Source organism: Saccharomycodes ludwigii, chromosome I (genome assembly GCF_020623625.1).
Source record: "Saccharomycodes ludwigii strain NBRC 1722 chromosome I, whole genome shotgun sequence".
NCBI lineage: Eukaryota > Fungi > Ascomycota > Saccharomycetes > Saccharomycodales > Saccharomycodaceae > Saccharomycodes > Saccharomycodes ludwigii.
The window spans coordinates 857,753-878,794 of NC_060200.1; the positions used below are offsets into that span (position 1 = coordinate 857,753).

At 30.6% G+C, this 21,042-nt stretch overlaps 9 protein-coding genes across 9 annotated transcripts; 7 read left to right on the forward strand and 2 right to left on the reverse strand.

Moving 5' to 3' along the window:
• Window positions 1-830: 830 nt before the first annotated feature.
• Window positions 831-1,097, reverse strand: PET117 (Pet117p; the record flags this gene model as incomplete). Its single annotated transcript, XM_046078603.1, has 1 exon — window positions 831-1,097. The coding sequence occupies one exon, from the start codon at window positions 1,095-1,097 to the stop codon at window positions 831-833; it is 267 nt and encodes an 88-aa protein (XP_045936691.1).
• A 406-nt stretch (window positions 1,098-1,503) lies between these two features.
• HMF1 (putative isoleucine biosynthesis protein HMF1) lies at window positions 1,504-1,935 on the forward strand (the record flags this gene model as incomplete). The annotated part of the gene is made up of 1 exon (XM_046076973.1): window positions 1,504-1,935. The coding sequence occupies one exon, from the start codon at window positions 1,504-1,506 to the stop codon at window positions 1,933-1,935; it is 432 nt and encodes a 143-aa protein (XP_045936692.1).
• A 1,138-nt stretch (window positions 1,936-3,073) lies between these two features.
• On the forward strand, window positions 3,074-4,222 carry RPL34A (60S ribosomal protein eL34; the record flags this gene model as incomplete). The annotated part of the gene is made up of 2 exons (XM_046078602.1): window positions 3,074-3,110; window positions 3,885-4,222. 2 exons carry the CDS (start codon window positions 3,074-3,076, stop codon window positions 4,220-4,222), a joined length of 375 nt encoding a protein of 124 aa, XP_045936693.1.
• A 557-nt stretch (window positions 4,223-4,779) lies between these two features.
• Window positions 4,780-8,301, forward strand: NEO1 (aminophospholipid-translocating P4-type ATPase NEO1; the record flags this gene model as incomplete). Its single annotated transcript, XM_046078601.1, has 1 exon — window positions 4,780-8,301. One exon carries the CDS (start codon window positions 4,780-4,782, stop codon window positions 8,299-8,301), a length of 3,522 nt encoding a protein of 1,173 aa, XP_045936694.1.
• Window positions 8,302-8,541: 240 nt separating this feature from the next.
• On the reverse strand, window positions 8,542-11,427 carry SYG1 (Syg1p; the record flags this gene model as incomplete). The annotated part of the gene is made up of 1 exon (XM_046078600.1): window positions 8,542-11,427. One exon carries the CDS (start codon window positions 11,425-11,427, stop codon window positions 8,542-8,544), a length of 2,886 nt encoding a protein of 961 aa, XP_045936695.1.
• A 1,087-nt stretch (window positions 11,428-12,514) lies between these two features.
• HIS1 (ATP phosphoribosyltransferase) lies at window positions 12,515-13,685 on the forward strand (the record flags this gene model as incomplete). The annotated part of the gene is made up of 2 exons (XM_046078599.1): window positions 12,515-12,566; window positions 12,787-13,685. The coding sequence occupies 2 exons, from the start codon at window positions 12,515-12,517 to the stop codon at window positions 13,683-13,685; spliced, it is 951 nt and encodes a 316-aa protein (XP_045936696.1).
• A 993-nt stretch (window positions 13,686-14,678) lies between these two features.
• Window positions 14,679-16,736, forward strand: MET30 (ubiquitin-binding SDF ubiquitin ligase complex subunit MET30; the record flags this gene model as incomplete). Its single annotated transcript, XM_046078598.1, has 1 exon — window positions 14,679-16,736. One exon carries the CDS (start codon window positions 14,679-14,681, stop codon window positions 16,734-16,736), a length of 2,058 nt encoding a protein of 685 aa, XP_045936697.1.
• Window positions 16,737-17,780: 1,044 nt separating this feature from the next.
• On the forward strand, window positions 17,781-19,139 carry SCDLUD_000359 (uncharacterized protein; the record flags this gene model as incomplete). Its single annotated transcript, XM_046078597.1, has 1 exon — window positions 17,781-19,139. One exon carries the CDS (start codon window positions 17,781-17,783, stop codon window positions 19,137-19,139), a length of 1,359 nt encoding a protein of 452 aa, XP_045936698.1.
• Window positions 19,140-20,089: 950 nt separating this feature from the next.
• PIC2 (Cu/Pi carrier) lies at window positions 20,090-21,028 on the forward strand (the record flags this gene model as incomplete). Its single annotated transcript, XM_046078596.1, has 1 exon — window positions 20,090-21,028. The coding sequence occupies one exon, from the start codon at window positions 20,090-20,092 to the stop codon at window positions 21,026-21,028; it is 939 nt and encodes a 312-aa protein (XP_045936699.1).
• Window positions 21,029-21,042: the final 14 nt, after the last annotated feature.

Here is a 21,042-nt window from a genome sequence, read left to right on the forward strand (position 1 = left end):
GTTGGTAATTTAATCCTATGTATAGCTTGTATAATAATCGTTATTGCTTTTGCCTTTATTGTTGTTGTTATAACTCAAACAAACAAACAAACAAACAAACAAAAAAAAAAAAAAAAAAAAACAAAAAAAAAAAATTTTTTTAAATATACAAACCAAGCAAGTATGATAATAATTAATAAAGATTAAGGGGGAGGCTGTATAGAAAGAAATAAGCAAAGGCAGAAGCATCATCCGCGAAAAAAAGGAAAAAAGGAAAAAAGGAAAATAAATAAAAAAATAAATGTAAAGACAAAACGTCGATACGGAAAGATCTTCGTTACAAAATCAAATTTAAACATTATAAACAAAAGGCTTTTTTTTCAACTTCATTCTCAATTAAACCATTGCTAAAGTCTTTATTTTGGATTTTTTCATATAAAATTATCCACTTCTATCCTTTATAGTTCAAAGTCATACGTGGTCCTTATAATAGTTTTTAATAGGCAATTTTAAGTTCATCTATTTCATGGAAATCATTACAACAAATATCAATATAAATCTTTACCATGCAAAGAGAAACACAAAGATCCTTGGAAATATAACAAAATATAAACCTTAAACACTTATAAACCTAAATAAATTTGATTCAAACTATTTTTTTAAAAATATAACTTTTTTTGTTGTTTCAGTGTATTTATCACAGAATTCTTGACAATAATATTTACAAGATACATCTAATTTTTTTTTTTTTTTTTGTCTTGTCTTGTCTTGTTTTGTTTTTTCCCCCACAGTTCATGGAAAATATAGACCTCTCCTTCATTTTTACAAATAACATAACTATCTATACCAGCTCAATCTTCATGTTTGTTATCACTACTCACTATATCACCATTCAAAGGTTGAACACTTTCATATTTTCTCTTTAATTCTTGTTGCATTTCATGGTCATTTCTGTTTAAATTTCTTTTCCTTTCTTTTTCTTCCATTCTTTTGGCATCTTTGATCGGACCCCCATGTAAGGTTTGTCTTTCTAGTTCCTGAACATAATGAACACCTATAATTGTACTAAAACTTATTAGACAAGATAAACCCAATGTTATTTTACTAGCTTTGCTCATATCTTTTTAGTAACTCTCAAGTAGATTGTTATATTTTATTACTATTTGTTCGTTTTGGGAAACAGTAGCGAAACAATTTAGTTACTAACTTGTTAGATACGTGATTTTTTATTTATATGTATATATTTATTTTTCTTTTGTTATGTGCATAGTCGGGTTACAAAATAACTTTTTTTCAATTCAAGTCTCCCAATTATTCTTCGTTATAAATGTCTTACCTAAAAAAAAAAGAAAAAAAAAAAACAAACAAAAATGGCCCCATGAATTCTTATGTACGATTTTTCGCCTATATTTGTCTGTAAAGGGCTCTTCATTCTGCTACACACTTTCCATCATATAGTGCAAACTAGGACTTAACGTGGTAAGACTAAAACAAATAAACACATTAAAATACAATCGCACAACAATGTTCAGAAATTTTATTAGAAACACCCAAGTTTTAAAAAGATCTGTTTCCACTTTGAAACCAATTAGAACTCAATTAGCACCACCACCAGCTGCTTCTTATTCCCAAGCTATTAAAGTTAACAACTTAATTTTTGTTTCTGGTCAAATCCCAATGACCCCAGAAAATAAACCTGTCGAAGGTACTGTTTCTGATAAAGCAGAACAAGTTATTCAAAATGTTAAGAATATTTTGGAAGCTGGTAACTCCGGTTTAGAGAATGTTGTCAAAGTTAATATTTTCTTGGCTGATATTAAAGACTTTGGTGAATTTAACGGTGTTTATGCCAAGTACTTTAATACTCATAAGCCAGCTAGATCTTGTGTTGCTGTTAAGGATTTACCATTAGGCGTTGCTTTAGAAATGGAAGCCATTGCTGTTGAAAAAGACTGAGGAAGTCGCTGATGAATATAAACTAATTTATATTTTTTACTTTAACGACCATTTTTTTTTTTTTTTTTTTAATTTAAGTTTGTTAGTATAAATATTAAGTTAATATTTAATTTAATAACTAGTTATAATTTTGTTGTTACGAACACGCCCGATGAAAATAAGTCAGAAATTATGTCATTATTAAGTATGTCTGATCTTTTTTATTTAAGAATTGATCTTATTATATAAATAACTATAGTTCAATAGTCTTTTTAACAATACCATTAGCAACCTATTTAAGATTTAATAAAACAGTTTTATCCATATAAAAAGGGGATAATTAAGGTCCAATTAGTTTTCTCTCTCTTTTTAGACGCATAACTCTATTTCAGTTTAAATGGGGGGGGGGGAAGGGAAGTCAAATAAACCCTTATATAGGGTTTATTTTAAATTATAAATTTTACAAAAAAAATACTTTGAGACAATAATGTATGGGTTCTTATTTGTCAAAAATAATTTTTTTGTTTAAAAAATGTTTTTCATTGTAATATTTTGAATAATTATTTACCCTAGTTCGTGAACAAGGCTTATATATTGAGTTCTTCCTCATTAGTTTGAATTTTATATTCCTTTTTCAATAAACTTTCGCTTTAATACATTAGCTATCAAGCTTTTTAATTTTTTTTTATTGAAGCGCATTTTTTTTTTTTTTTTTTTTTTTTTTAGGCTTGCTTTACGATTAACTTTAATTATTTCCTTTCCTTCAATTTATTCATTCTCCTTCTAAAGTTTTCTGTTAGACGAACTTTTTTTTTCTTACCTTTCCTTTGAACCTAGACAAAAAAAAAAAAAAAAAAACTTTTTGTTAGATGAAAATAAATATTTACCCAAATAAATCATTATTATTGCTTATTGTCTACGAATTTCTCAACATCAAAAAAAAAAAAAAAGAAAAAAGAAAAAGAAAAAGAAAAAGAAAAAAGTTTTTTTTTTTTCCTTTTTTTCTCTTTTCTAATTTATTTACTAATATTATTCAATGACACTCTTGTAAATACGTTATCTGAAATCTGTCTGTTTAAATTTATATACACACATACTTTTACCTTACAAAAAGTTTAAAAAGGCTAGTTACAGAAATACACCAGAAACAACGACAACGATGGCTCAACGTGTTACTTACAGAAGAAGAAATCCATGTATGTTATAAATTAATAAAATTATAAAGATAATAAAAAGAAAAGCATCATGTCATACTTTGTTCAAATTTTTTTTTTAACTTCATAGCTTTATATACGGGTACATATGCGATATTGCATTAAGAAATAATAGCTTCTGGGGAAACATGATTTGTATTTTTTAAAAAAAAAACATGAGGATAACAATTGCAATAAAGGAAGAAAGCAAAAATATGTGAAGTGTTTTTGAAAGATATATTTAAGTGGAAATATTAATATTATTTAATGTATCAGGTCTGTGCACAAACAAGATTCATAAACAATTTCAAACCATGAGAATTAAAACTCTTCAAAGATATGTCATAAAGACTAAAGCAACACTTTAATTGATATTCATGGTGAAAAAGTATACTTATTTTTCAATAACATTCTGCATAGTGCTGTATTAAAGATGCAAAAAAAAAAAAAAGGAAATTGTTATACATTTATAACTTACAACAAAAAAATTGGATTGTAATTATTCACACGACGTTGAACACTTGAATATAATCTGTATTATATCCTTTTTCATCCTTTGGTTCTTCCATATTACTCCCAAAAGCGTTTTTTACACATTTTTGTGTGCATGTGAATATTTAATGAATTTTTGAACAAAAAGGTGTTTATACTTTCAATACAAAAAACTTTGAATCAAATTTACTAACTTTTTACTTTTTGTTTATGTTATATTTATTTTTATTTGTTTTTCAAATGAAATGAATACTTTCTAATTAACAAGATTTTTTTTTAATGTAGACAACACTAAATCCAACCAGATCAAGGTTGTTAAGACCCCAGGTGGTAACTTGCGTGCTCAACACGTTAAGAAGTTAGCTACTAGACCAAAGTGTGGTGATTGTGGTATTGCTTTACCAGGTGTTGTTGCTTTGAGACCAAGACAATACGCCAATGTTTCTAAGACTAAAAAAACTGTTTCTAGAGCTTACGGTGGTTCCAGATGTGCCAACTGTGTCAAAGAAAGAATTGTCAGAGCTTTCTTAATTGAAGAACAAAAGATTGTTAAGAAGGTTGTTAAGGAACAAGCCGAAGCTGCCAAGAAGGCTGAAAAGACCAAGGGTAAGAACAAGAAATAAACTTAGTTATTAAAACTATTACAATATAATATTGTTTTATTTAATTTTATATAAAATATTATATTATTGTGTATAATTTTCTTTTTCTTTGTTATTTTTAAACTACCATGCAATATTGTTTATTTACTTTTTTTTTTTTTTTTTTTTTTTTTTGCCTTTGCTACTGAAATTATATCATTATTTATCTTTCTAACTTCCTGGAATTAAAAGAATTAAAGCTTATTAGTTCGTAATTTTTTTTTTTTTTTTATATTATTTATTAGCAGATATTTACGTCATTATTTCTATTAACTTAAAAGTTCGTATAAAATGAGAATCATTTATTTTTAGAAAAAAGGTCAAGTAACTATTGACGAACCTGTGTTCAATTCAATAGATACTTTGTTCTTATTGGATTGAAAAATAAAGTTTTTTTTTTTTTTTTTTTTTTTTCCCTTTTCTTTTACCTTATTTTATCTTCTTCTCTTTATGGACACTTCCACATTTAACCCAAACAGTTATACTTTACTTAAAGTGCATTTACAAATCAATTTATATCTAAAATAAACCAACTATCGATGTCGTTTGCGCCTCCTCCCGGATCAACAAGATTAGCAAACACTCAATTAAGTGGGAAAAATAATATAAACAGTAGCAATAACAACAACAACAACAACAAAAACAACATCAATAAAAAGATAAAACAATCAAGTCATTATCAATCACATTTTGACGAATCCTTAGAAGCTGCCTTAGATTCATTAGAATTGGGAGATATTCCAGATTCTGGAAGATCATCGGTGGAAAGTTTCGAATTACATACTCTAAATAACAATAACAACACAAGCCAATCAAATAAAAATAATAGTACTAATAATACTAGTAGTACGCCCGATTACAGGGAAAACGTAGATTTAAGCACCACTAATACCAACAATAATACTGATAATAACATAATAAAATCAAAAAATATCAGTATTCCTAATTTCATCTCTATGTTTTTTTCTAGGGTTTCCGCTAAACAACCGTATAGTAAAATTGAATTATCAGAAGGAAATGTAGAAAGAGAAATTCAACCTCATACAACACCGGTATTTGATAGAAACAAGTACCCATCAAATGCTATTTCAAATGCAAAATATAATCCCATTACTTTTGTTCCAATAATCTTGTACGAGCAATTTAAATTTTTTTTCAACCTATACTTTTTGTTAGTAGCATTGTCTCAAACTATACCAGCTTTAAGAATAGGTTACCTTTCGTCATATGTTTTGCCTTTAGCCTTTGTTTTGGCAGTTACGATGAGTAAAGAAGCCTTAGATGATATCCAAAGAAGAAAAAGAGATAAAGAATCCAATAATGAACTTTATGAAGTAATAAATCAGTCTAAATTAGTTCCTAGTAAAGATTTGAAAGTTGGTGATTTAGTTAAATTGCATAAAGGTATTCGAATTCCGGCCGATATGATTTTATTGCAAAGTAGTGAGGCGTCTGGAGAAACTTTTATCAAAACCGATCAATTGGATGGAGAAACTGATTGGAAATTACGTGTCTCTTGTCCGGTAACCCAAAAACTGTCAAATGACCAATTGATTAATAATATCACCATTGTTGCAGAAGTGCCACATAAATCCATTCACACCTTTACTGGGAAATTAACGTTCAATGAAACCACCTCGCATGCGTTAACTGTTGATAACGCTTTATGGGCAAATACAGTTCTAGCATCCACAGGGACCTGCATTGGTTGTGTTATTTACACCGGGAGTGATACGAGACAAGCAATGAATACAACAACGCCTAAGGTGAAAACCGGACTACTAGAGTTAGAAATCAATAATCTTTCCAAAATTTTATGTTTGTCTGTTTTTATATTATCTATTCTTTTGGTGCTATTTGCTGGTTTTGACAATCCAGATTGGTATATTGATGTAATGAGATATTTGATTCTATTTTCCAGTATTATACCTGTTTCTTTACGAGTCAACTTGGATTTGGGGAAGTCAGTGTACGCTTATCAAATAGAACATGATACTTCTATTCCAGAAACAATTGTGAGAACAAGTACTATTCCTGAGGATTTGGGTCGTATTGAATATTTGTTAAGCGACAAAACTGGTACATTAACTCAAAATGATATGGAGTTGAAAAAACTACATTTAGGTACGATTGCATATACTCAAGAATCATTTGATTTATTGCGGGATAGTGTCAGTTCTGTAACTGAGGGTGTATCTTCTCCTGGGAACGTTGCCACTAGCAACATTGATGGCAGTACTATTGGCATGGGTACCAACAAAATTAACTCAAGAAGAAACATTAATCAAAGAGTTTATGATATGTTAATAACCTTGGCTTTATGCCATAACGTTACTCCAACATTTGAGGATAACGGGGAATTGAGCTATCAGGCAGCTTCGCCCGATGAGATTGCCATTGTAAAATTTACGCAGGAGGTTGGGCTCTCCTTATTTAAAAGAGATCGTGAGTCTATCACCTTATATCAAGAAGCCAGTAAGTCTTATTTGGAATACAAAATTTTGTATGTTTTCCCGTTTAATTCAGATACCAAGAGGATGGGGATTATAGTCAAGAGTCAATCGCCCGCTCAAGATGACTACTGGTTTTTGGAAAAAGGAGCTGATACTGTAATGACGAAGATAGTTGCTAGTAACGATTGGTTAGAAGAAGAGACAGGGAATATGGCGAGAGAGGGGTTGAGAACTTTAGTGATTGGCAGAAAGAAATTGTCAGCGTCGAAATATAAAATTTTTTCTTCCGAATACGAAAAGGCATCTTTATCCATGATTAACAGGGATGAGGCCATGAGCAAATGCATCACTAAATATTTGGAACACGATTTAGAACTATTAGGGCTAACTGGTGTTGAAGATAAATTACAAAAAGATGTTAAAACTTCCATTGAATTGTTGAGAAACGCAGGTGTTAAAATTTGGATGTTGACTGGTGATAAAGTGGAAACAGCCAAATGTGTTTCCATTAGTGCGAAATTAATATCACGTGGTCAATATGTTCACACGATTATTAAAAAAAGCAAGCCTGAAGAGAGTGCCTTATCATCTTTGGAATACTTGACAGTAAATAAAAACGCTGTTCTTATAATAGACGGTGAGTCTTTGGGTATGTACCTGACTTACTATAGGGAGGAATTTTTCAATGCGGTTATCCAATTACCTGCTGTAGTTGCATGTCGTTGTACTCCACAACAAAAGGCAGACGTTGCCATGTTTATTAGACAGTTTACTGGCAAAAGGGTTTGTTGTATTGGAGATGGTGGTAACGATGTTAGCATGATCCAATCTGCTGATGTTGGCGTTGGGATTGTGGGTAAAGAGGGGAAACAGGCATCTTTGGCTGCTGATTTTTCTATTTCCCAGTTTTGCCATTTAACCAAATTACTGTTATGGCATGGTAGAAATTCTTACAAGAGATCAGCAAAATTGGCACAATTTGTCATGCATAGGGGGCTAATCATTTCAGTTTGTCAAGCCTTGTATTCCATTTGCTCGTCATTTGAGCCTATTGCATTATTTCAAGGTTGGTTAATGGTTGGCTATTCTACATGTTACACCATGGCACCCGTTTTTTCTTTGACCACTGACCATGATATCGATGAATCCTTGGCGATTATATATCCTGAGTTATACAAAGAATTGACAGAGGGTAAAAGTTTGTCATATAAAACATTTTTTAGCTGGTGTTTGTTATCTTTATTTCAAGGTATTGTTATTCAAGGATTTGCTCAAAAATTCACTAGTATCTTGGAAATTGATTTTACAAAGATGGTCGCCTTAAGTTTTACAGTTTTAGTTATGAATGAGTTAACAATGGTTGCGTTGGAAATTAAAACTTGGAATAAAACAATGGCCATTGCTGAAATTCTAACGTTTATTTGTTATTTTGTAACAGTTCCCTTTTTAGGTGAATATTTTAATTTGGAATATGTTTTAACTGTTCAATTTCTAATACAAATGGCCCTGATTTTAGGCTTATCTATTATCCCAGTTTGGATAGCAAAGGCAATTTATAGAAAATTCAATTTGCCAACATATGTAAAAGTGCAACAGTTTTCCACATGATTTTTTTTTCTAGTTTTTCTAATTTTTCTAATTTTAGTATCTCTTACAATTACATTTTTTTTTCTTTTTTAAATATATAAATAACTTATCGATGAATATAAAATACATATTTAACCTGATTTAATTTATCTTTAAGGGGGGAGAAGGAAAAAGGAAAAAGAATTTAAAAAAAAAAAAAAAAAAAAAAAAAAACCTTTTTTCTTTACCAAAAGTTATATTCCATAGATTGACCGAAAAGTATTATCTTATAGATTCCATTTCACTTTCGCTTATATTGCCATCATTTTCAAGGTCAAGATCAAGGTCATCATCGTCGTTGTCATCATAATCATCATCCTCATCATAATCATCATCATCATCGTCATCGTCATCGTCATCGTCATCGTCATCGTCATCGTCATCGTCATCGTCATCATCATGATGTAGGTAGTTCTTACTACGTGCAATCCTCAGACTAGAAAAACTTGGCCTTTGAAAATCGCTTGTGTGTGCCCAAGGAATACTCTTCGTCACCATTTCAAAGGCAGATAATCTCCTATGAACTTTTGGAGGTCTCTCAATATCGATTGCAGCTGGATAAAGTGGATACGGAATTTCATCATCGGCGATCGATTCTCTCTCAATAGCTTCCTGGCTTAATTGTTCTTGAATGCTTTCTTGTTCAGAGGGATCCCAGTCAATGGAACCATCTGACAGCACTTCATCGATTTTAAATGGTAATTCAGTTTCTCCCGTAACCTTGAATAGATGAACATTAGCAACATGTTCATTTTCTATACGGAATATAACCCAGACAAATCTTCTAAAAATTTCAGCAAATGCGATAGCCAAACTATTCATTGCATTTTGCTGGATACCGGAAGGTGATACTGCATAGACAATCCACTGGAACCTAATAAGCACATCTTCGATCATGGCCAAGTAGTAGATCAATTTACCTTTCTTGGAATATTTACCAGTTTTCCAATTTCTCTTACCAGCCAAATATAAATCATTTCTTAAAAAGAAATTTGAGGAGTTTTGCTGGAAAAGAGACCAGTCCATAACTAAATCCCAAATAGAAACGAAAGTGGAGTTGAGTATGGCAAAAGCAAAGAAAAGCGATCTATAGATTGGAACATCTTTGTTTAATCTGTACAGTGTCAAACAAATATTATAAATCAAACTAATTGCATACTTAAATCCATTTAATAAATGGGGGAACCAGTCGCCGGAATCGAAGTATCTTCTAAAGCATTGCATCATTCTCCAATAGCTCGGCAAACAAGTGAAAACCCCCATCGATTTTGAATTTGATGAGCCACAATTTTGTGAATTTCCTGATATTATACAAAAATATAGTGCGATATCGGCCATGGAGTAAGTCAAAGAGGAAACAATATCGCCGAGGAAAAAATCGGCAAATTCCACTGGATAAAAGCCAGAACCTATCAATCTGATGATGGTAATCAAGAGCCATGACTTGGAACTGTGTAACATGTCTAAAAAGGGCAAGCCCTTGGGTAATAACAAAAATGAAATTAGAACAAATGGCCAAATATCGGACCAAGGCTCCAATTTTTTAGTAAGCACCAAACTGATAAAACTGAAAATACAACATGTAATTAGAACACAAGTGGAGAAATATAGTTGTGCAGGGATTTTTGTGCTTGTAAAATCATTGTGAAACAAGGAAATACCGAATTTTGAAGTGGTCAATGTTTCACCAAAAATAATAAATCTGTAATTAATTTTGCTCTTGAACCATATGAAACAATCAATATTAAACATAACAGCAACTAAGCCAATCATGTACCACCCGCCCCATATAGGCAACAGGATCTTGTGTAGATTGGTATCCATTGCTGTTGTTGCTCCTAAGTATAAAGCTAGGATAATAATACACAAAGAAATACCCATATTGATACCGCTAATAAACATTTGAGCAGTTGCCGAGTTTGACTTGTGTACAGTTAATTCATTAATGGAGGATTGGAGAGTCATACTAGCCAAATGACGTGACCTTGTTTTACGGTCTTTTGAATCTTTACTTAGAGTATCAACGTACCATACGCTTAGCTGAGATTCCCAGAAGGTGATTGGGTCATCTTTCTTATTGATATTTTGTTCATCTTTATATATTTCGTATTGTGGCAATATTGTAGACATAAAATGGGATAATTCTTGCGTATTACAAGTTTTGTCAAATTTTTTGACAATTTTTCTGAAACCCATACAATTTATATTTCTAAAACTTTTCAACAATTCCAGATATAAATAAAACTCAGAGATTGCATTTGACAGTTGTTTTAATATTTGTTTTTTTGAATAGGAAAAAGTTTCTTGATTTCTTGCATATGGTGTGTGTGTATCTTTCGAATAAGAGTCTGCATTTTTGGTTCCGTCCTTACCAAAGGACAATTTTTTTTTTAACGAAGGAAACTCATTTAAATTGGGCAAGGAAGGTAACAGACCGATTTCATCTAAGGATTTAATTAATTTAGTTACTGCTTTTCGAATTGGTGAAGTGGATGAAGTATTAGATGTTATGCTGTCATAATAAAGAACGTCATCAATAGTATTGCCAAGAGGGTCTTGAATGGCGGTGCAATTATTATGTTGATCCGTTTTTTTTTTATTTTTATGCAATTTATTTCGAGTAATATTATCGGCGTTGTTATTAAATTTACTGCCTGTATCGTTGTTATTCAATTTATTAGCTTTGCTTTTTTTCAATTTTTTAAATATCTTCACCTGTGTTTTCAAAGCAGTGAACTTTCTGTGAGCAATATGCTCTAGTTGCCATAAATAAAATTCGTTACATTTAACTAATTCAGTGGATATAACCCAATTATCAATAAAATTTTTAATGCATATTAATTGTTCATTTGTATAATTTTTACTAGAGATACTATTAGCGGTAGAATCTCCTTGTGTTTGATAATTTTCTCTATTATTTCCTTGATTAGTACCCGATGACAATAATGCGGATATGTCCGTAAAAGTTGAAGGTGATGATTTGGATAATTGATCGAAATGGTAGTTTTTATTTATTTGTTTTAATTTTTTCTTACCTAATTTGTAATCCAAATATTTGTCATTCCATTCAGGGATACTAGATTCTTGTAGATGCTCTGCAAATTTCATATCCGGATCAATAACTTTTTTTTTTTTTTTTTTTTTTTGGTCTGTTTTTTTTTTTTTTGTCTGTTTTTCCTTTTTGTTTCCGTCCTTTTCCTTTTATATTTGGCTGTAGAACCAGTTAACAGGTAGTAAATTGTGGTTGGTGTTAGACGCTTTTCTTCAAGACTTCTTTGGTTTGAAATTCTTTAATTTTAAGATTGTCAAATTTTGTTTAGTTTTTATACAACCAAAGTTGTTATATCAATATTCCTTTTCAGGAAACAAGTTGATGCGTAGAAAAGCATCAACAATGAGCATCAGCTAACTTTCCTTGGCCTTTAATTTTGAGATTGTTATTTAGTCTCTTTTTCCACGTGGGAATAGATATCTAAATACCAGTGTTTTTTTTTTATTTTTTTATTTTTTTTATTTTTTTATTTTTTTTATTTTTTTATTTTTTTTATTTTTTTTATTTTTTTTATTTTTTTTTTTTTATTTATTTATTTTTTTTGTTGGAAAAATTGTCATTCGGACATGTAAAATGGAACGCCGTTGCGTATTTTATTTATCAAGTTATTTTTTTTTTTTCTAGAAGTAAAATTTGAGTCATGTAAAAATATTTCTTTTGGTTGGATGCGCGAAAAAAAAAAAAACGATAAAAAGTAATGCCAATAATGAACCGCTGTTTCGTGTGGAGTGATAAACAGACCCATCTAAGAAAATAAGCAAGAGTGAAAAGAAATTTACAAATATTTTTATTTTGGAAATGTACTGAATAAATCTCAAGTGAGTGAAAAAACTAAATAAATAAAAAAAAAAATGAGAAAATTTTCCTTTTTCTTTTTCTTTTTTTTTCTCTTTTTTTATTTATTTATTTATTTAATCTAATATATAAATTGGAAAACGAGAGAACGAGAATTGGAAAAAAAAAAAAAAAAAAAAAAAAAATAAATAAAAAAGCTTTAGTGCCTTGCTTTATTACATCTTTTAAATCCATATTTGTTGATTTTAATCAGATACAACCATCAATATCCGGGAAAAAAAAAAAAAAAAAAAAAAAAAAAGAAAAAATAAACAAAACTTTTTTTTTTCGATAAAGTTATAAGACATAATGGATTTAGTTAATCATTTAAATGACAGAGTATTATTTGCAGTCCCAAAGAGTATGTTTTATTATTATTATTATTAATTGCCATCAACTATATTAAGATACTTTCATTTTTCAGAATATAGACTATTTTTTTTTTATATGACTGCGGTGCTATTGAACTTATTTTAAATCCGAAAGATACTAACAAATAATCATGTTTAACCTATGCTGCTAATCGCATTATTACTATTTTTACCATGTAAAATAAAAAGTAATGATGTTATGACATGGAGGGGTAAGGGGAAAAACAAACAAACAAAAGTGTGTTCACATTTATAATACAGAGGGCCGTTTATATCAAGAAGTTGTTAAGATTTTACATGGATCGGATATCAATTTCCACAAAAACGATAGATTAGATATTGCGTTGTCAACTAATATGCCAGTAGCATTGATCTTTCTTCGGGCAGCCGATATTCCAACATTTGTCGGCATGGGTAAGTGTGATTTGGGTATTACCGGTGTTGATGTTGTGCGTGAAAGCCAGGAAGAAAATGTTAGTTTAGCGATGGACTTACAGTTCGGTAATTGTAAATTACAAGTTCAGGTTCCGGAAAAGGGTGATATCATTGAACCTAAAGAATTGATCGGTAAAACTGTGGTTACTTCCTTTGTTAACTTGTCTAGTGAATATTTTGCCAAATTGGAAGGTACTACTGTGGATAAAATGACCACTAAGATTAAGTATGTTACCGGGTCTGTTGAAGCTTCTTGTGCCTTAGGGGTTGCTGATGGTATTGTAGATTTAGTGGAAAGTGGTGAAACCATGCGTGCGTGTGGTTTGAAGGCAATTGCTACAGTTTTAGAAACCAGTGCTTATTTAATTGAAAACAATAAGAGACCAAAGAGTAATCCTGAATTGCTTGAGATTATTAAGAGTAGAATTGAAGGTGTGATGACTGCTCAAAAGTATGTCTATTGCAATTATAATGCACCAAAGTGCAAACTGCAGCAGTTACTGGAAATTACTCCTGGTAGACGTGCCCCTACTATCAGCAGCATTAATGATGATGGTTGGGTTGCTGTAAGCAGTATGATTGAAAGGAAAAACAAGGGACATATCATGGATAAATTGAAGAGCATTGGTGCTGCTGATATAATGGTTTTTGAAATATCTAATTGTCGTGTCTGATCCTTTTGAATATATTGTTAATTATATGATACTTGATTTTTTTTTTTTTTTTTTTTTGATCTTTATATATATATGTATGTATGTATATAATGTAACAGTCAAGTTGATTTTTGTAACTACTATTAATTCCTATGAATTTTTTTTTTTCTTTCACTAAAGAAGGAAGAGGGGAAATAGCACGTGATATTACTTTTTTAAATTTTTTTTTTTTTAATATTTTTTTATTAGTATTATTTGGACTGCGAATGATACAGTGAATAATGGCGTTATAAAAAAGGATGGAATATATTTCTTTTACCACAGTTTTTTTTAACACGGGTTTATTTTTATTTTTGTTTTTGTTTGTTGCAATTGGCGTTAGTTCCAACAGGAGTGGAAATCCCAGTTTCTGCTCACGGTAAAAAAACAAAATGAAAAAAGAAAAAAAAAAATATATACAGACGTTCGTAACATAACCAAGAGGGGAATAACTTATTAAAGATTTAGGACTTTAGACAGTAGATATATATATATATATATATATATATGTATGTATTCTTATTATTATTATTATTATTAACCTCTAAGTAAAAAAAAAATAAAATAAAAAAAAAAAAAAAAAAAAGGAGCATATTACATATTTTTCTACGTTTTGTTTTCATTATAAAGTCAAAAGACAACTTGTACATTAAAGCTATTTTATTTTACCTCGTTTCATTCCATTTTAATCTATTTCATTTTCACTTTACTCCATCATATTTCTAATTACGCATTTTAAATAGAAAACCCTTAGGATAGAGAAGTGGCTACTAACCTTTTTTTTATTTTTTTTAATTTGTAAATTATTAGTTTTCTATCCCATCTCAGACATCATTTATATCTACATTTGCATTTTTTATTTTTAACTTAATATCCTTATTGGTACCACTCAACCTTCATTTGTTTTATACTATCTCATTTTCAATCATATTTAAAGATACATTAAAAAAAAAAAAAAAAAAAAAAAAAGGGAAAATGAATATATCTGATCTAATTCAGCAACAATCACAAAACAGAAAGAATAATTACCAGCATAAAAATGGTAATAACAACAAAACTGGTAATCCAATCCCAATTTCTACTGTATTAAAAATGAAAGAAAATAATTCTAGTAATGACATTAATAAGAAACGTACAATAGAAACAATAAATACACCTTCCTCTATGGTTACAAAATCACAAATAATTCAGGAAGAAAAAAGAATATGTACAAGGTCTCCGCCACAATATAGTTTTACTAGATACTGTTATCGTCACAATCCGGACTACCATAAAAATGTAAAACTGGATGGTACTTCTTCTTCTTCAAGTGATAGCAATACCCCGGAACCCAACTTGCTACAGCAGATATGTGGGGAAGATGGCGATTTTCAAAAAAAATTAGATTTATATTGCCCCTCCACTAAAGATCAGCAAGATATTCAAAAAATATTGACAATTTTTAATAATAGTGGCAATACACCGATGAAAAAAGAACTGATATTGCATGCACTATTGAATTTATGTTGTTCGCCACAGCTAAGTTTTATATCACAACAAGTTACTTCAATGATTAAAATTGATTTTGTATCCGATTTACCCCAAGAGCTAAGTTTAAAGATTTTGAGTTATCTAGATTGTTCTAGTTTGTGTGAAGCAAGTAAAGTCAATAAAAAGTGGAATTTGTTAGCCGATGATGATCGGGTCTGGTATCACATGTGCGAACAGCATATCGATAGGAAATGCCCACATTGCGGATGGGGATTGCCCCTACTACATATGAAGACAAGAAGATTTGTGGATATTGCTGGACCGAAGCCCTTTTGTGAATCTAGTTTAAATTCCACTGCAACTCTGACTTATGATAACAACTCTAACATCACATTCAACAACCATAACAGTAAAAATAGCGGCAATAAGAATTTACTGCGGAATAACAAGGCTGCTAACACTGTGGGCAACAATAACACGGCATCAATTTTAGCTAGCGGTGGTTCTGTCAGCAGTGGATGCAGTAACAACAATAGTAACGCAGTTATAAGAAAAACTAGGCCCTGGAAAGTTGTTTACAAAGAAAGATTTAATGTTGAACGGAATTGGAGACGTGGCAACTGTAGAATACAAGAGTTTAAAGGCCATATGGATGGTGTGTTAGATTGCAAATTTAATTATGCTTGTTTATTTACAGCATCCTACGACTCAACCGTTGCAATGTGGGACATAAACAATGGGAAATTACTGAGAAGATTTACTGGTCATTCAAACGGGGTTAAGACATTGTTATTTGATGAATCTAAACTAATTACTGGGTCGTTGGATAAGACTATTAGGGTTTGGAATTATCATACTGGTGAGTGCATCTCCACTTATAGAGGCCATACAGATTCTGTTTTAAGTATAGATGCTTACAAGAAGATTATAGTTAGTAGTAGTGCAGATACTACAGTCAAAGTCTGGCATGTCGAAAGCAGAACTTGTTTTACGTTGAGAGGCCATGAGAACTGGGTTAACTGTGTTAAACTACACCCTGCCAGTTTTACATGTTATAGTTGTAGTGATGACATGACAATTAGGATGTGGGATATTAGGACTAATACGTGCCTAAAAATCTTTAAAGGACATGTTGGCCAAGTACAAAAGGTCATTCCATTAACGATTATAGACGAAGAAAACCTAGTGGCTGATGTTCCTTATGACAAAAACTACAAGGATGACGTTAATTTGCCCAATAATAAAACGTTGACGTATCCAACACATTTATTATCATGCTCTTTAGATAACACAATTAAATTATGGCACATACAAACTGGTATATGTGTCAGAACCCATTTTGGTCATGCAGAGGGGGTTTGGGATATAGCTTGTGATAATTTCAGGATAATAAGTGGGTCTCATGATACAACAGTTAAGGTCTGGGATTTACAAAGTGGGAAGATGATTTACAGTTTTGACAATGCACATGATGCTCCCGTTACCTGCGTTGCTATTGGTGATTCAGAGTTTGTTAGCGGTGACGAAAGTGGCAAGGTTTGTATGTTTCATTTTGATATATAGGGAGTTAAATTTTTTTTTTTTTTTTTTTTTTTTCTTCTTCTTTCTTTCTTTTTTTTCCTGGGTTTGTTTTTAATATATAGAGAATGATAATAATATATTTGTTTGTATTTATATTTTTATGTATGCTACTGGTACTTTGTTTATACTTAATGCATAAAAGAGACGTTTTCATGGGTTGCTTGGCGTTTTTTTTTTTTTTTTTTGCGATATCAGGAATAATGGATTTTAATAGTTGGTAAAATAGCGTAAAGTTCTCCTTTTAAGTGAGTATTGCTTGAAAGGGGGAAATTGGGATTAATAATAATTATAATGGTGAAATAGAATAATAAAGGTGTGGGGGAAGGGGAATAAGAGTGGGTTATTCTCTTGATGTGTATCGCTTAATAATTTACGGGACTAAAGAATTAACCATGATAGTTATTGGCTTTCAATTTTAAAAAGCAATAATCAAAGAAAAAGAACTACGTAAATATGAGCTGTTTTTTTTGGTTTGTTTGTTTGTTTGTTTGTTTGTTTGTTTGTTTGTTTGTTTGTTTGTTGAATATTAGGCAAAGTAGGAAACATTTTTTTTTTCTTCTTTGAATAATAAAATGGGTGTGTGGGTGGGGGATAGAATAACTTTAAAATAAATATTATTAATATAAGCAACATTAACCAACAAACAAGCAAATAAACCAACAAATCAACGATATAACCATATTATTATATTGTTTTGCTGCCTTTTGCTAATTTATCTTTTATTAAAAGGGTATTAAAAGGGGGGGCAGGAAATCGCTCTTACTTTTTTTTTTTATTTTTTTTTTATTTTTTTTTTTTCTTTCTTTATCCTTTTTTCTTCTTCTTCTTCTTCTTTTTTTATTCCTCTTCTCCACCCCTTCCCCTTCTCTCTTTTTCTCTCAACTTGATCAACGATTTGTTATATTTTTATCTTGCTTTGAATACTATTGCTTACACTGATTGTTTTATACATATAAAATCACATAAACTGCATCTAAAAGTATACAAAAAAAAAAAAAAACTTGGAATGAATTAGTAACAATAATCATGCCATATCAAGCCGCTACTATATTACCAATTAGATCAGTTACTGACAACAAAACTATTAAACCAATAAAAGGATGTACAAAGCCCAATTCCTTTGCCTCTGACACCAGCAAAGTAACGTCTGCGCCCAAAAACCACCTTTCGTCTTTAAGTTTTTTACATAAACCCAAAAGAAATAGACCGATAAGGGATCAAATGTTAGAAGATGAGAAACTATTATCTTTAAACACTGAACTAAACAAGATAATTAAACAGAAAAAAAATGAGGATATTGACAAGGGAGAAACGTATTACAAACCTAGCAATGCGAAGTTGGATAATTTCAATATTAAATATTTTGATACAACGTTTCTAGGCGATGATGAAATTGGTCCTAAAAATGAAGCTACAGATATTTACACTTCAACTTTTGATGATGATGACAAAGAAAACGCAATAGATGATTTAAATGACTCTATAAAAGATTTCCGGCCATTTAACAATAGAAGTAAAGATGATACCAATGAAAGATTAAATATTATACGGAAAAAATCAGGGGAAATAGTAAAATCTAATTTGAAAAGATCAAAATCGTTGCCGATAGGCAGAAGCGTCAGTGCAGGCGACAATTCCATTAGCCAACCAAACCACCATGGAAGAAGCAATAGTGTTCATTTTGAAGAAAGCAGACAGGTCAAATACTTTGATGAATTAGAAGCACCATGCAACTTGAAGAATAATACGAATCAAAATACGAGTAGAAGAAAAAGCAAGAAATTTATGAGCACGGCCGCTGCCAACACAAATAAACCCCAGTTTGGGATAAGTCAAAGTGAGAGCAATAATGAATATGCGACTAATAATAGCACTCCTTCCTTTCTTAAGTTTACCGGTTTAGACTGTTCTTTACTAGAAAGTTTGTCTCCCATGAGCGAGATTAACATAGATTTCTGTAAACAATTGATGTGTAATAAGCATGTGTTTCCGTTAACTTTACAAATAGATATGGAATACACTAGCGGCGGTGCACCATTTTATAAACTTTCTGGGTTTATTGTAGTGCAAAATATGTTTTACGACAAACAGGTGATTTTTAGGTACACAATAAATGGATGGCTAACTTGGAAAGACTTACAGTGCAAATGGTTTAAACACTGCGACGATGATGACGTACTTTTAAGTGACTATGATATTTTCCAGTTTGAACTACCCGATATAGACAAAATAGTGCAAGACACAAATGTATTACAATTTTGCTTAGAATATAAAAGCTGGAATAAAGGGGGCGTAGAGCACGTATTTTGGGACAACAATGATTCAAATAACTATACGCTAAAGTTTTCCAGCGGTAAACAAAAAAACATATATTATCCACAATGAGAAACGCTGAGTTATGAATTGCAAAGAAAAAAGATGATTGTTACTTGAGTTTAGGTTATGGGAATTAATTTTTTTTTTTTTGATTTTTTTTTTTTTTTTTTTTTTTAATTTTTTTTTTTTTCCTCTTTCTCCATGTTATGTTAATTTTTTATTTTAATTTAGTAGCCAAATGGCTTTTTTTATGTTTTGCTTTTTATTGTAGAAATCCAAATAAAATATATACATTTGCATACTTATAATGGTTAATAAGTAAATGGAACAGTGTAAATTATGGGTACAGCTGTTAAGTTATTTTAGTGATATAGTAGTAGTAATATAATCAAACCAATCATTTTTCGATATGCAAGATACTTTTCTAACTATTTTTTGTTTCTAGCTTTTAAAAAAATTGAGTAAATAAGTGGACAAAATAAGTAAGTAAATAAACGAGTAAACAAATCGACCATGTAATTTTTTTAGGCAGTAGTCAATTTAAACCCTCATAGTTAATAAATGGAACAATGAGAAAAAAAAAAAAAAAAACACGGAAAAAAAAAATACAGCAAAATCAAATAACACTTTTAGATTTCTAAACTAAAAGCTAAGAAAACTTGATTGATTATTACCTCCTCTCCCCCCCTATTTTAATTACGATATTTATAATACATATACATATATATATATATATATATATCAAATAGGAAAAAAAAAATACAAAATCTATAAACAAATATCAAAAGTATATCTTTTACCCTTTTTTGAGACTTTAGAATCTTTAACCTTTTTTAGTTACTAGACTCCTATATCCTTAGTTCTTAAATCCTCACTTTTACTATAAAACAAACCACTTTTATTTTTTTTTTATTATTGCTTTTACAACCACGTTAACTACTTAAAACATCAAAGAGAAAGAAAAAAAACAAAAAAAAACAAAAAACAAACATTGTCATTAATACAACAATTTAATTATCATGTCCACTTTACCAAAAACCGGGAATACAAAGAAAGTCGAATTATATACACCAGAATACTATGCTCTTTGTACATTAGGGGGGCTGCTAGCCTGTGGTCCTACACATTCGTTAGTTTGTCCATTAGATGTAGTTAAATGTCGTTTGCAAGTCGATAGGTCATTATACAAGGGCAATTTCGATGGCTTCAAGAAGATTTTTACCCAAGAGGGGTTAAAGGGTCTATATACTGGTGTTAAACCAACTGCAATTGGTTACTCATTTCAAGGTGCTACTAAATATGGTGGATATGAATTTTTCAAACATTCTTATGCCAAATTAGTAGGTGAGGATTTGGCCTTCAAGTATAGAACTTCATTATATTTGGCTGCTTCTGCCTCTGCTGAATTTTTGGCCGATATCTTATTGTGTCCATTTGAAGCTGTTAAAGTTAAGCAACAAACTACATTAACCACGCATCATAAAAGTATGGGTGCTGTCTGGAAGGAGATGAGCGGTTCATTATATAGGGGTATTGCTCCGTTATGGACTAGACAAATTCCCTACACCATGTGTAAGTTTACTTCTTTTGAAAGAATCGTTGAGGCTATATATGATAAAATTCCTACTCCAAAATCTGAAATGAGTAGTTTGCAACAAACTGGTGTTTCATTTGTCGGTGGTTATTTGGCTGGTATTTTATGTGCCATTGTTTCCCACCCTGCTGATGTTATGGTTTCTAAAATTAATGCCGAAAAATTGCCAAATGAAACCACCGGTCAAGCTTTAGGCAGAATTTATGGTAAAATTGGATTTGTTGGGTTATGGAATGGGTTATTTATGAGAATTTTCATGATTGGTACTTTAACTTCTTTACAATGGTTGATTTATGATAGTTTTAAAGTTTATGTTGGGTTACCAACTACTGGTGGATCAAGTGAAGAACAAAAAGAAGAGTAGAAAAAAGGAACTGA